This window comes from Rhinopithecus bieti, unplaced genomic scaffold, assembly GCF_001698545.2.
Source record: "Rhinopithecus bieti isolate Rb0 unplaced genomic scaffold, ASM169854v2 scaffold_947, whole genome shotgun sequence".
NCBI lineage: Eukaryota > Metazoa > Chordata > Mammalia > Primates > Cercopithecidae > Rhinopithecus > Rhinopithecus bieti.
Genome location: NW_016803664.1, coordinates 6,008,013 through 6,023,380, shown reverse-complemented (window position 1 = coordinate 6,023,380; position 15,368 = coordinate 6,008,013). Strand labels below are relative to the sequence as shown.

At 47.6% G+C, this 15,368-nt stretch overlaps 1 protein-coding gene across 7 annotated transcripts in view; it reads right to left on the bottom strand.

Annotated features, from left to right (window-relative positions):
* Window positions 1-15,368, bottom strand: part of HVCN1 (hydrogen voltage gated channel 1) — a 41,990-nt gene that overhangs the window by 12,648 nt on the left and 13,974 nt on the right. For 6 of the 7 annotated variants that reach the window (XM_017847586.1, XM_017847592.1, XM_017847577.1 and 3 more), the window contains one exon: window positions 392-676. In XM_017847586.1, coding sequence (XP_017703075.1) covers window positions 392-676 — 285 coding nt within the window. Of the gene's footprint in view, window positions 1-391; window positions 677-5,735; window positions 5,883-15,368 lie in introns of those variants that run through there. The other variant, XM_017847608.1, reaches the window with a different exon arrangement.

Here is a 15,368-nt window from a genome sequence, read left to right as displayed (position 1 = left end):
AATGGAATCCTACACTCTGGCCTTTTGTGTCTGGCTTCTTTCCCTCAGCACCGTGTTTTCAAGGTTCATTCACATTGTGGCATGGATCAGCACTTCTTTGCTTTTGATGTTGGAATCATATTGCACTGTACAGATAGAACACATTCCATTTCACACTCATCCATTGGTGGACCCTTTCCTTTTGGATCATGGCTCTTTTCTCCCTGACAACTTAAGATCTGCCTGCCGCATGCCCAGCGCAGTACAGGGTCCCCGGCACGTGGTAGGTGCTGGGCAAACACTCATAGAATGAATGAGGCAGTGACCAAATGGGCTCAGCCCGGCTGCCTGCCTCACATTTCCTGATGGCTCTCCTGCCAGCTCTGGGCATCCCGACTCCTGTCCCACCTACCTGAAACCTGTGGGAGATGAACAGTTTCCTCAACGTGCCCCTGAAGTCAAGGGGGGCCCTGGGCGCGGGGCCAGGGGCAGGGGCAGCGTCAGGGCCTGCAGCTCTGCCTTCCTCGCCTGACGCTGGTGTGGGTGGCGGCTGCTCCTCCTCCTCCTCGTCCTCTTCATTCTCCCATTTCTTGTAGTTGATGTTCCAGGCATGGTAGTCGTCCCCTACGACCGTGAAGTGCTTTAAGAACTTGCTCATCCTCTCAGCGGGAGCCACCTTGGCCCTGCGGGTGACTGCCTAGAGGGCGGGGACAGAGAGCAAGAGCTTCAGGCAGGTGGCTCTGGGGCCCTCTGGGCCATTCAGAGCCCACATGGCCCAGGCCGGGCCAGGCCACTGCAGGTGAAGATGGTCCCTGGTGCTCAGAAACCCCTGCGATCAGAGACCATGAGGTCACGGTGGTTTCTCATGCTTTTATTTTTGGAATCCAGGGTCTCGGTGTCTATGAGGCAACAGGAAACTCCTGCCCCCAGCAGGCCTGTCGCTGTGGTCTGGTTGGTGGTAACCAACGGAATCAGTACTGCAGCCCGGTCCCAAAACACCCGCTACAGGCCCATGTGTGAATACCGGAAGGGCCGCCCCAAGGTTCAGAGACATCACAACCTGGAAACTGGAGGGGCCAGTGGGCAGGGCGTGGGGAGGGGAAGCCAAAAGTAAAAGTACCCGGAGTTTCACAGAGAAGTCATGAGATCCCCACCCATCATGCCACACATCATGACAGGCACGTGGCAGATGGACATTTTCCAAGTTCAGCCAGCGTTATTCACACAGACAGTTGTTTAAAGCAAAAGCAAATATCCCTGTGCCCTTTCTCCACTTTACCCACTTGCCCTACCAGGTATCAAATTTTACGTAAAGTTAAATAATTGAAATGTATAGGTATGAGTGCAAGAGCAGGCTACATGACTACTCATTGGGACTACTCCTACCTCATTGGGAAGAGAGAGCCCAATGTCCCTGAGGGAGCCTAGAGGAGATGGGGTGGCAGTCCAGACTCACGAGAAAGAAAGGCTGGAGAAGCTGGGACACCTGGCTTTCTCAATAGGAAAAAAAATCCATTCCCCACCTTGCCCCCGACACAGAATACATCTGAGATGCACTTTCATCAATGTGTAAAGTGTATTTAAAAAGGAACAACTTAAAAAGCCTTGGGCCAGTAACTTCATGAGCTTAGGATAGGGAAAGATTGCTTAAATAACACAAAATACCACAAAATAGGCTGGGCGCGGTGGCTCATGCCTGTAATCTCAGCACTCATCCCATGGGCTAAGGCAAGTGGATTGCCTGACGTCAGGAGTTTGAGACCAGCCTGGCCAACATGGCGAGACCCCATCTCTACAAAAAATACAAAAATTAGCTGGGTATGGTGGCGCATGCCTGTAATCCCAGCTACTCAGAAGGCTGAGGCCCCAGAATCGCTTGAAGCTGGGAGGCGGAGGTTGCAGTGAGCTGAGATCATGCCACTGCACTCCAGCCTGGGCGACAGGTTGAGACCTGTCTCAAAACACAAACGAACAACACAAAAACAAACACAAAATCCATAGATTTGACCGCATCAAAACTATAAGCTTTACTATCACACACACACACACACACACATACATACACACACACATACACACACATACATACACACACACACACATACACACACACACACACACACACATACACACACACACACATACACACACACACACACATACACACACACACACACATACACACATACACACACATACACACACACATACACACACACCCTATGAAGTTAAAAGACATACCTCAGACTGGGACACCACAGACTAGGATAAATATTTGCAATGTATTTGATAGACAAAGACTTAGTAACCAGAATATATAAAGATATCTTATAAATCAAAAAGAGAAAGAAAAGCTCCATGGAAAACTGGGCAGTGGACGTTAACAGGCAGGTCATGTAAGAGAAAACTCAAATAGCCAAGATGCTTATCCCCAGTAATACTCAGAAAAACGCAGAGTGAAGTAACAACAGCACATCTTTTCACTCCTCAGGTTGGCAAGAGTCTTAAAGTCTTTATCAAATATTGGTGAGGGCGTGAAGCAATGGGGTCTCTTGAATACTGAAGTTCTATAGGCACCAGCACCATCATTTTGAGGAGACCTTTGGCATGATCTTGTCAAGCTAAAATTGTGCGTATCTTTCTGAATGATCTAGTGATTCTATCCCTACATAGAGTCCAAAGAGAAACTTGGGCACATGTGTGCAAATTGGTGACATGTTCAAAAACGTTTATTGCAAATATTCACCTAGTTGGGCAGGTGTGGTAGCTCACACGTGTAATCCCCACACTTTGGGAGGCTGAGGTGGGAGGACTGCTTGAGCCCAGGAGCTGAGACCAGCCTGGGCAATATGGCAAGACCCTATCCCTAGAAAAATAATTAAAAAAAATTAGCCAGGCAGGGTAGCACACCTGTAGTCCCAGTTACTTGGGAGGCTGAGGCAGGAGGATTGCTTGAGCTTGGGAGGACGAGGCTGCAGTAAGCCATGTTCTCCAGCCTGGGCAACAGAGTGAGACTCTGTCTCAAAAAAGAAAAAAGAAAAAGAAAATTCACCTAAATGTGGGAGATAGACGAATGAATATTCTCTGTTCATGTGATGGGACACTATACAGCAGTTAAAATGAATTAACTGCATCTCAGTATGTCACTGGTGATGCCCATGTGTACCCACTCGGCAGCACTGAACACAGTAGACCAATCACTTCTTTCTTCAAATGCTTCCTTCATTGGCTTCTGGGATGCCACAATCTCCTGGTTTTCCTCCTACCTCAGTGGTTGTTTCCTGCGTTTCTTTTGGTCAGTGGATACTTTAGAGGAAGACCTTACATTTAATTTTCTTTTCTTTATTTTTTTTAAAGAGGATCTCACTCTGTCACCCAGGTGAGATGCAGGGGTGCAATCATAGCTCACTGCAGTCTTGAATTCCTGGGCTCAAGCAATTCTCCTGCCTCAACCTCCCAGGTAGTTCAGACTATGGCACACTATACTGTATCTGGCTAATTAAAACAAATTTTTTTTTAGAGATGGGGTCTTGCTATGTTGCCCAGGCTGGTCTTAAATTCCTGGGCTAAAGCAACCTTCCAGCCTCAGCTTCTCGAGTTGTTGGGATTACAGGTACATGCCACTGTGCCTGGCTTACATTTAAGTATCAAGTACAACTGTATACCCAGCACCTAGAACAATGCCTCGCACTTAGCAGACACTCAATAATACTGAAATGTTTGTTAAGCAACAATGAATCTAGCAATGTGGATAGCTCCTAAAAAATATTGATTATAAAAGAAAAATATGGAAGAATAAGAACAATGTCATAACACTTAAGCAAAAATGTTAAATATATGGAAAATATTATATACTGTTTTAGAATGTATAAAAGCATGAGTGTAAACATACACAAGAATGAGATTTCTGCTTCTGGCCTTATTACACTATAGAGTAACTAAACAGATTATCCCTCCTGCCATAACCAATTATAAAACTGGATAACATATGTGAAATTTGCTGTGATCCCTTAGAGAAGAAAAATGAATGAGGTACACCCCACAATCGCCCTGCCTTTGTGCCTGGAGGTACTTTCTGGACTGTGAAGGCAATGACTAGAGTTCAAAGCTATTGAGGCTCCCTCCCCTCGGGAATCTGCATGGCAATGTACCAGAAATAGGAAAGCTATGCAAAGGAGGAGATCCAAAAATATGGACTTTGGCTGAGTCCTAAACATCATGTATATGGAACAAGATTTCATGAGGCAGGGAAAAATATAACTTTCAGGAAAAAAAAAACAAAAAACAAAGAACCTTGGGGTGCTGTGAGCTGAACAACTACCAGAGATTACATAGGACTGGGTTGGGAGATATGTGAGTTCCCAACAGCCAGAGTAGAGAGACCTTACTGAACACCCTAAGCATTCAGCAGAAATCCCAGAAAAATCATGGCCTTATAAGTAGACCTAATCTAGCTTTATAGGAAGGGCCACATTACACTCATCCCAACAAAGCTTAAAAATAAGCCTTGAAATGAACAAGCTGATACCCAGGTAAATTAACTGCCTGTTGGAACAAAACTCAATACTCTATTAGGAAGACAACAACATAAACTCAACCTCATAGATGCATACTGTCTGGCATACAATAAAATTACTAGACAGATAAAGCTGAAAAATGTGGCCCACAACTAATAGAAAAATCAGCTAATAGAAGACTCAGAATAGTTGGGCACGGTGGCTCATGCCTGTAATTCCAGCACTTTGGGAGGCTAAGGTGGGCGGATCACCTAAGGTCGGGAGTTCGAGACCAACCTGACCAACATGGAGAAACCTCATCTCTACTAAAAATACAAAATTAGCTGGGCATGGTGGCACATGTCTCTAATCCCAGCTACTCGGGAGGCTGAGGCAAGAGAATTGCTTGAACCCAGGAAGCAGAGGTTGTGGTGAGCCAAGATTGCGCCATTGCACTCCAGCCTGGGCAACAAGAGTGAAACTCCATCTCAAAAAAAAAAAAAAAAAAAAAAAAAAAAAAAAAGGGGAAAAGAATAAAAAAAAAGGCAAAAAAAAAAAAAAAAAAAGACTAAAAGTGGATAGAGATAATAGAACTGGCCAAGAAAGACTTGAAAACAGATATTACAAAAATATATTCAAGAATTTCAAAGAAAACATAAACTTAATGAGGGAACAAATAAAAATCTTAATAGAGAAATGGAATCTACAAAAAAGATCCAGATGGCTGAGCATGGGGGCTCACTCCTGTAATCCCAGCAGTTTGGGAGGCCGAGGTGGGCGGATCACCTGAGGTCGGGAGTTTGAGACCAGCCTGACCAACATGGAGAAACCCCATCTCTACTAAAAATACAAAATTAACCAGGCATTGTGGCACATGCCTGTAATCCCAACTACTCAGGAGGCTGAGGCAGGAGAATCGCTTGAACCCGAGAGGAGGACGTTGCGGTGAGCAGAGATTGCACCATTGCACGCCAGCCTGGGCAACAAAAGTGAAACTCCATCTCACAAAAAAAGAAGGGGGAAAAAAAAAAAACAAAAAACTGATCCAGATGGATATTTTAGAACTGAAAAGTATATATATGAAATGAAAAATCAATAGATGGGCTTAACAACTTATAACATATTACCAAAGAAAAGATCAATTAACTTAAAGACAGGGCAATAGAAAACATCAACTGGAAACACAGGGAGAAAAAAAACCTGAAAGGAAAAATAAACAGAGCCCCAGGGACCATATCTACTAGTTTAACATGTGTGTACCTGCAGTTCATGGCCCTCTAGGAATTGGCATCTCTCCTTCCCCACAGCTTCCTCGCCACACTCCAGCCACTCTTCTATCCCTCTGATGCTCCACACTGAGCCATCATGCAGGCTGTTCCCTCAACCTGGAATGCTCTTCTCCCCACTCCGAGCTTCGCTTACTCTTACTTATGCTTGAAACTTCAGCTAAAATATCAGTTCCTCAAAGAGGCCCTCCCTGACCCCTAAAATCTAAATCAGTTCCCCTCCCATTTATAACCTCTCTTCCTACTTTTCCTTCGAGAGCCCTTATGCTAGTTTCTAACTAGAAACTGTTTTGTGCAGTCATATATTTATTCCTTCTCCCTCCTCACTAGCATTTACCCTCCATGAAGTCAGGGTCTGTGTCCCCCAAGTCTTGTGTGACACCTGACCTTGAGCAGAAGCCCATCATGTACCTGTTGGCTGAGGGCACTGGTACCTCATCTCCCACGCTGGGCTCATCTTGGCCAGGCCAAATGTCTCTGAACTCCCAGGGCTGGCCAGGGCCAGGGCCAGGGTATACTTAAGCTCTCCAGGCAGCCACTGGCCATAACTCCTTTTTTTTTTCTTTTTTTGAAATAAAGTCTTGTTCTCATCCCCCAGGCTGGAGTGCAGTAGCACGATCTCAGCTCACTGCAACCTCCGCCTCCCAGGTTCAAGCGATTCTCCTGCCTCAGACTCCCAAGTAGCTGGGATTACAGGTGCCTGCCACCATGCCTGGCTAATTTTTGTAATTTTAGTAGAGACGGGGTTTCATGATGTTAGCCAAGCTGGTCTCGAACTCCTGGCCTCAGGTGATCCACCCACCTCGGCCTCCCAAAGTGCTGGGATTACAGGTGTGAGCCACCGTGCCTGGCCATAATTCCCTTATTTGAGACAGGGTCTTGCTCTGTCACCCAGGCTGGAGTGTAGTGTGCAATCACGGTTCATGACAGCCTTGACCTCCTGGGATCAAGAGATCCTCCCACAAAAGCCTCCTGAGTAGCTGGAACTATAGGCACATACTGTCACACTTGGCTAATTTTTTGGGTTTTTTTTGTAGAGGCAGGGTTTTGCTATGTTGCCCAGGCTGGTCTCAAACTCCTGGGCTCAAGTGATCCACCCGCCTCGGCCTCCCAAAGTGCTGGGATTACAGGCGTGGGCCACCACGCCTGACTCCATACTTTCCTTTGGAAACACCTTACCTGGCAGACAAGAGCAGCCTGTCCTATTTCTCAGTAGGGTGGGAACCTCAAGGTACTTTGCAAAAACCGCATTTATATTTTACAGAAGAGGAAATTTTTCTTTCTGAAACCTTGCAACCGGTGAAGAAGCAACTTTTAGTAATTTGGGATGAAAATATCTAGGGCACTCAGCAGAGCAGAAAACATTTCTGGTTTTCAGTCAAGAGTCTGTCATGCCAGAAGCAGAAAAGTTCCAGAAAAGGGCAAATATAGGGCTGATCAAGAGAATGTGGTGGGCCTCAGCAGCTTCACCATGCACCCCGGACTCCTGGCATTCATGGACAGACTGATCCAGTATGGCGCACAGAGCACCTACCTTGGTGCCTGGCTCAGAGCAGCCCCAGCTCTGGAAGTGCCAGCTATGATTATCCCTTAACAACAAAAATTCGCCTGGGCGCGGTGGCTCACACCTGCAGTTCCAGCACTTTGGGAGGCCAAGATGGGCGGATGACTTGAGGTCAAGAGTTTGAGACCAGCCTGACCAATGTGGTGAAACCCCATCTCTATTAAAAACACAAAAAATAGCCAGGCGTGGTGGTGGGCGCCTGTAATCCCTGCTACTTGGGAGGCTGAGGCACGAGAATTACTTGAATCCAGGAGGCAGAGGTTGCAGTGAGCCAAGATCACGCCACTGCACCCCAGCCTAGACGACAGGGTGAGACTGTCTCAAAAAAAGAAAACAAAAAATCCCAAAACTCCTCTCCTCCAGCTTCATCACATCCTTGGATATTTTACTTCTCTGCCTACTACCTGTGTCTGCATCCCTCAGGCTGTTAAGTTACATGAGCAGATACAGCCGCTTTGTGGCTTAAGTGATACTGAGCTGTGTTTCTGTCACTTATAACCCCAAAAGTCTACAGGTGGAGTTGCTGATGCAGGACACCCTCACAGCTCCATCTCCCGTGCAAGAATCCTTGCTGTCCCCGCTGTACCCTGATGCTCCTCTGAGGTCACCTTTCCATATCAAAGCCTGTGACCGTGACTTCAGCCTGCCTGACTGTCCCATACTCTGACGCTGTTGAATCTGCTCTGCTTGGCAATCTCGCCCCCTGCTTCTCCTCCTATCTGTGGCTGCCCTCCTCAGCCTCCTGTACCATGTCCCTGCCCCACACCAGGAGTCCTGGTGACCTCAGCCCTGACCCTGTCCCCGGCCCGTGACTCTCTTTGGGGTCTTAGCGCACCTGTGTTTTCGGTGCAGTTCACTCTCAAATCAAAGACTCCAACCTGATGTTCAAGATCCTGCTGGGTCATTGGTTTGCTGTGACCCACTTGAACTGATTTCTTACCTTTCTCTCCCAGTCCACTCCTCCTGCCACATCCCCCAGGGCATGCTGTCACTTCCACCTGGCTGCCCAGGCCAAGAACAGAAAATCGTCCTCAGCTCCTCCCTCTCCCTCACACCCTATCCGTTTCACTTCCTGAACCCGGCTGGCACTCCATCGTCCCCTCTTCCTCCCCAGAGCCTGCCCTGACCCTCCCTCCACCTCCCGGTGGCCAGGGTCCTCCTTCTCCAATGCCAACCTGACTGTGTTCCTGCTGTGCAGCGATCCCCACGCCCACAACTGCCTTTGGGATCAAGTCCCAGCTCTCTTGGCTCCCCAGACCCTGGTCTCCCTGCCAGCCTTATTCCTTCCTAGCACCCTGCCTCTGCCACCCTCCAGCCACATGGAACTTGTAGTTCTAGAGTGGACCATGCTCTCTTGCTTCCAGGACTCCGCATGGCCTGTCCCCATCCCATCTATCTTCCAGGTCTTATGCCTAGATTTTACCTTCCCTGGGAGGCCTTCCTTAATTTTCCCTCACCCCATTTGGGGTGTACGTCACACCATCTTAACAACTACTGGGACACTGTCCCCACTACACTGGGTTGCGAATGTTGGGAGGGCAGAGACTCTTCTTCAGTCACAGGGAGAGGCTCAAGAAATGGTTAAGAGGCTGGGCATGGTGGCGCATGCCTGTAATCCTAGCACTTTGGGAGGCCGAGGCGGGCAGATCACCTGATGTCAGGAGCAGGAGACCAGTCTGACCAACAGGGTGAAACCCCATCTCTACTAAAAATACAAAAATTAGCCGGGCGTGGTGGCGCATGCCTTTAGTCCCAGCTACTTGGGAGGCTGAGGCTGCAGTGAGCCAAGATCGTGCCACTGCACTCCAGTCTGGGTGACAGAGCGAGACTCCATCTCAAAAAAAAAAAAAAAAAAAAAAAAAAAAAAAAAAAATGGTTAATAAACGAATGAATTAACAAAATCTTAGGCACTGCTCCTTCAGGGTAAACATATTGCTGACCTCTCTTACAGGTATTAGACCAGAAAAACTACCACTTGGGAGAGAAGGGGAAAGTGAAGAAGACAGGCCTAGAAGCGAAGGAGAGAAAAGCATTTTGTGGACGCCTATTTTCACAGGCTCGGAAGCTGCCATCTGTGGGAGGGGAAAGTCCCTAGTTCATTGTTATCCAACAATCGGAGAAAAAGGTACTTTTTAAGAAAGTCAGCCAGCTCCCAATTCCCATGGCCTGATGCCCCTTCAGTTTCTATTTCCCTGTTCCCTCCCAGAGCTATTTTTGGGGACTTGATTTGCATATTAACTACCACCCTCACCCCAAAACTCCAACACACAATGGCAGCAACGTGTATTGCTATGGTTGCTTATTTTATCACATCTCATATCATCTCCGCATGCTGCTAACTTCCTTCTACGCACTATTTCATTTCAACTCCTAACAACCCTGAGGTTGAGGCCATCCTTTAGGGTCCTGGTGATGGGGGGCCTTGTCCAAGGTCACACACTGTGGGGAACTGGAAAAGCAGGATCTGCCCCTGGGCTCCATGACTTGGAGACTATGTTCTAGAAAACACAGCTGACAGAAAGCCAGGCAGCCAGCGACCAGAGAGCCACCTGCTCAGAGGGTAGAGTAGGTGGAATTGTGCACACCGCCCCCCCCAACAATTCCTATCCCCCTGGAACCTTAGAATGTGACCTTATTTGGAATGTAGGTCTTTGCAGATGTAACTAAATATGTTAAGATGAAATCATACTGGATTTAGGGAATGCCCTAAATCCGGTGACTGGTGTCCTTATAAAAAGAGAAAAGGGGCTGGGCACATTAGCTCACGCCTGTAATCCCAGCACTTTGGGAGGCCGAGGTGGGTGGACCACTTGAGGTCACGAGTTCAAGACCAGCGTGGCCAACACGGCGAAACCCCGTCTCTACTAAAAGTACAAAAATTGGCCGGGCGCAGTGGCTCACGCCTGTAATCCCAGCACTTTGGGAGACCAGGGTGGGCAGATCACCTGAGATCAGGAGTTCGAGACTAGCCTGGCCAACACAGTGAAAACCTGTCTCTACTAAACATACAAAAATTAGCTGGGCATGGTGGTGGGCACCTGTAATCCTAGCTACTCAGGAGGCTGAAGCAGGAGAATCGCTTGAACTCAAGAGGCTGCAGTGAGCCGAGATCATGCCACTGCACTCCAGCCAGGGCATCAGAGCAAGACTCTCTGTCAAAAATAATAATAATAAAATAATAATTAAAAATAAATAAAATAATTAGCCAGGCGTGGTGGCAGGCGCCTGTAATCCTAGCTACTGAGGAGGTTGCAGTGAGCCAAGATCATGCTATTGCACTCCAGCCTGGGAGGCTGAATGAGACTTGGTCTCCAAAAAAAAAAGAAAAGAGAGAAAAGGACACGTAGAGGGTAAGGTCACGTGAAGGTCAGAGTGCTATGCCAAGCCAAAGACTGCCAGCAACACCAGAGGCTGGGACGGCGGCCTGGGATAGATCTTCCCATCCCAAAGCCTCCAGGAGCCAGTCCTGCCAACACCTCGAGTTTGGGCTTCTGGTTTTTGGAACTGGTGAGAATAAGTTCCTGTTGTTGAAGCCGCCAGTTTGTAGCAATTTGTTACAGTAGTCACAGGAAACCAGGACAGAGGACGTGTGCCCGAGTTAGCCAGGGTAGTCTGTAGGCCAAGTACTGTCTTTCCCTTTATGTTTCTGGGCCACACATTTGTCCTGGACTCCAGGAAGAAAGCTGACTTCTTCAGGGCCCAAAACCATTTGGAGAAAGCCTGATTCTGCAGCCAACAGCAGCGACAGCTGCTCCTTTTACTCAGAGCTCACTGATCACACCACCTGCTGTTGCTTGATACTTTTAACGTGCCTAAGTAGTAGGCAGGGCGGGTAGGTGCAGTGTCTCCATTTTGCAGAAGGGGAAACTGAGGCCTGGGGAGGCGAGACCGCTTGCCTGAAGTCACACCGCGCCACATATTGTGGCAGGGTGACAGAAGCAGAGGGAAGTGGGCACTCCTGTATGCCAGCTGTTGGGCATGTAAATGGGTGTACCCTTCCTAGGAGGGTAACAGGGCAGTTCCTTTCATCTTTTGAAAAAAATATTTGAGTCTCTCTGATGTGCCAGCCTTGGGGACAAAGGAGGGGACTGGCCCTAAACCAATTTATATCAAAATTTTATTTCCTTTTTATTGAGATGTGATCTCATTTTGTTGTCCAGGCTGGAGTGCAGCCTCAAACTCCTGGGCTCAAGCAATCCTCCCGCCTCAGCCTCCCAAGTAGCTAGGACTACAGGTGCGTGCCACCATGGCTACCTTATTTTCTATCAACATTTAAAATGCCCTTATCGCCTGACTTGACAAGAGACTCCCACGTGCACACGGGTGCTCGCTCCAGTCCTGCTTCAATAGGCCAAAACTAGAAACCACCTCAAAGTCTGTTGCCCAGGACGCCATGGAAGACCCACACCACAGAGCACCACGCCACTGTGTGGCCGGCCTGCAGACCTCATGCACCGACAGGGAAAGGGGTCCTCAATCTACATTTATGGGAAAACTGACAAAATCAGCCCCAACTCCCAGGAGGAGAGAGTGGGTTGGAGGGTGAAACTTTGCATTTTTTTCTAATAGGTTTGGCTGATACCAAACCTATTAGATATGATTTGGTTTGGCTGTGTCCCCACCCAAATCTCAACTTGAATTATATCTCCCAGAATTCCCATGAGTTGTGGGAGGGACCCAGGGGGAGGTAATTGAATCACGGGGGCCAGTCTTTCCCATGTGATTCTCGTGATAGTGAACCAGTTTCACAAGATCTGATGGGTTTATCAGGGGTTTCTGCTTTTTGCTTCTAATTTTCTCTTGCTGCCACCATGTAAGAAGTGCCTTTCGCCTCTGCCATGATTCTGAGGCCTCCCCAGCCATGTGGAACTGTAAGTCCAATTAAACCTCTTTCTTCCTAGTCTCAGGTATGTCTTTATCAGCAGTGTGAAAACTAATACAGTAAATTGGTACCAGTAGAGTGGGACATTGCTGAAAAGATATCCGAAAATGTGGAACCAACTTTGGAACTGGGTATCAGGCAGAAGTTGGAATAGTTTGGAGGGCTCAGAAGACGACAGGAAAATGTGGGAAAGTGTGGAACTTCCTGGAGACTTATAAATGACTTTGCCCAAAACGCTGATAGTGATCTGGACAATAAGGTCCAGGCTGAGGTAGTCTCAGATGGAGATGAGGAACTTTTTGGCAACTGGAGTAAAGGTGACTTTTGGTATGTTTTAGCAAAGAGCTGGCAGCATTTTGCCCCTGCCATAGAGATTTGTGGAGCTTTGAACTTGAGAAAGATGATTTCGGGTATCTGGCAGAAGAAATTTCTAAGCAGCAAAGCATTCAATGCCTGCTGTTAAAGGCATTCAGTTGCATAAGGGAAGCAAAGCATAAAAGTTTGGAAAATTTGCAGCCTGATGATGTGATAGAAAAGAAAAACCCATTTTCTGAGGAGAAATTCAAGCCAGCTACAGAAATTTGCATAAGTAGCAGGGAGCCTAATGTTAACCACCAGGACCTTGGGAAAAAGTCTCCAAGCCATGTCAGAGACCTTCACAGTGGCCCCTCCCATCACAGGCCCGGAGGCCCAAGAGAAAAAATGGTTTCATGGGCCTAGGGACTTGGTACCCTGTGTCCAGCTGCTCCAGCTATAGCTGAAAGGGGTCAACGTACAGCTCAGGCTGTGGCTTCAGAGGGTGGAAGCCCCAAGCTTTGGCAGCTTCCACATGGTGTTGAGCCTGCAGATGCACAGAAGTCAAGAATTGAGGTTTGGGAACCTCTGCCTAGATTTCAGAAGATGTTTGGAAACGCCTAGATGCCCAGCCAAAAATTTGCTGCAGGGGCAGGGCCCTCATGGAGAGCCTCTGCTAGGGCAGCGCGGAAGGGAAATGTGGGGTGGGAGCACCTTCTGGGGCATCACCTAGTAGAGTTGTGAGAACAGGGCCACAGTCCTCCAGACCCCAGAATTGTAGATCCACCGATAGCTTGCACCATGTACCTGGAAAAGTCGCAGACACTCAACCTCAGCCCACCAAAGCAGCCAGAAGGTGGGTTATAACCTGCAAAACCACAGGGGCGGGGCTGCCCAAGACTATGGGAACCTACCTCTTGCATCAGCCTGACTTGACATGGAGTCAAAGGAGATCATTTTGAAGCCTTAGAATTTGACTGCCCTGCTGGATTTCAAACTTACATGGACCTTGTACCTCCTTTGTTTTGGCCAATTTCTCCCATTAGGAACAGCTGTATTTACTCAATACCTGTACCCCCATTGCATCTAGGAAGTAACTAGCTTGCTTTTGATTTTTACAGGCTCATAGGCAAAAGGACTTGCCTTGTCTCAGATGAGACTTTGGACTGTGGACTTTTGGGTTAATGCTGACATGAGTTAAGACTTTGGGGGACTGTTAGGAAGGAGTGATTGGTTTCAAAATGTGGGGACATGAGATTTGGAGGGGTCAGGGGCAGAATGATGTAGTTTGGCTATGTCCCCACCCAAATCTCAATTTGAATTTTATCTTCCAGAATTCCCATGTGTTGTGGGAGGGACCCAAGGGGAGGTAATAGAATCATGGGGGCCAGGCCGGGCACGGTGGCTCAAGCCTGTAATCCCAGCACTTTGGGAGGCCGAGACGGGCGGATCACGAGGTCAGGAGTTTGAGACCATCCTGGCTAACACGGTGAAACCCCGTCTCTACTAAAAATACAAAAAAGCTAGCCAGGCGAGGTGGCTGGTGCCTGTAGTCCCAGCTACTCGGGAGGCTGAGGCAGGAGAATGGCGTAAACCCGGGAGGTGGAGCTTGCAGTGAGCTGAGATCCGGCCACTGCACTCCAGCCCGGGCGACAGAGCAAGACTCCGTCTCAAAAAAAAAAAAAGAATCATGGGGGCCAATCTTTCCCACGCTATTCTTTTGATAGAGAATAAGTCTCACAAGATCTGATGGGTTTATCAGGGTTTCTGCTTTTGCTTCTCTCTCATCATTGATGCCACCATATAAGTGCCTTTTTTCTCCCGCCATGATTCTGAGCCCTTGCCAGCCATGTGGAACTATAAGTCCAATTAAACCTCTTTTTCTTTCCAGTCTCAGGTATGTTTTTATCAGCAGCATGAAAACAAATACAACATTTATCCCTAAGAAACTGCCATTTTTGGAGTGAGATCCAGCCTGCAGGGAGTTAAGTGGTGAATGAAGTATTTAGTGGGGGTGGGAAGAGAAGGAACCAATATACTCATAACTGGAATCCCTGAATAAGGAAATTAGATTAATAGGCTAGAACAAAGATATAATTCAAGAAAACTTTTCTGATATAAAAGAGGACTTAAAAATGCCATTGTTGTAGATAAAAACTAGAAGAAATGGACAATTTCATATGATTCAACCTAATATATACCTGTTTGCTGTTTTATTATGCTATACATATATTCATGTAGAGTTGTTAAAAAACAAACACAAGGCTGGGTGCAGTAGCTCATACCTGTAATCCCAGTGCTTTGGGAGGCCAAGGCTGGTGGATCACCTGAGGTCAGGAGTTCAGGACCAGCCTGGCCAACATGGGGAAACCCCATCTCTACTAAAAATACAAAAATTAGCCAGGCGTGGTGGCACGTGCCTGTAGTCCCAGCTACTTGGGAGTCTGAGGCAGTGGAATCACTCAAACCCGGGAGGCAGAGGTTGCAGTGAGCCGAAATCGTGCCACTGCACTCCAGCCTGGGTGACAGGGCGAGACTCCACCTCAAAATAAACAAAAAAACCCAAAAAAACATAAAATCATAAGTAAGTGATAAAGCCAGCACAGGAACTCAAGTCCACCAGCTTTGTTCTTTCCTCTACCAATACGGAGAAAAAAAAATGGCAGAAAAGTAGATTTTTTTTTTTAAGTAACAAAAATGATATTTTAAGAGATGGGGCTGGGAGTGGTGACTCATGCCTGTAATCCCAGCACTTTGGGAGGCTGAGGCAGGTGGCTGGCTTGAGCCCAGGAGTTCAAGACCAGCCTGGCCAACATGGTGAAACTCTCTCTCTACTAAAATACAAAATTAGGTGGGGTGGGGTGGTG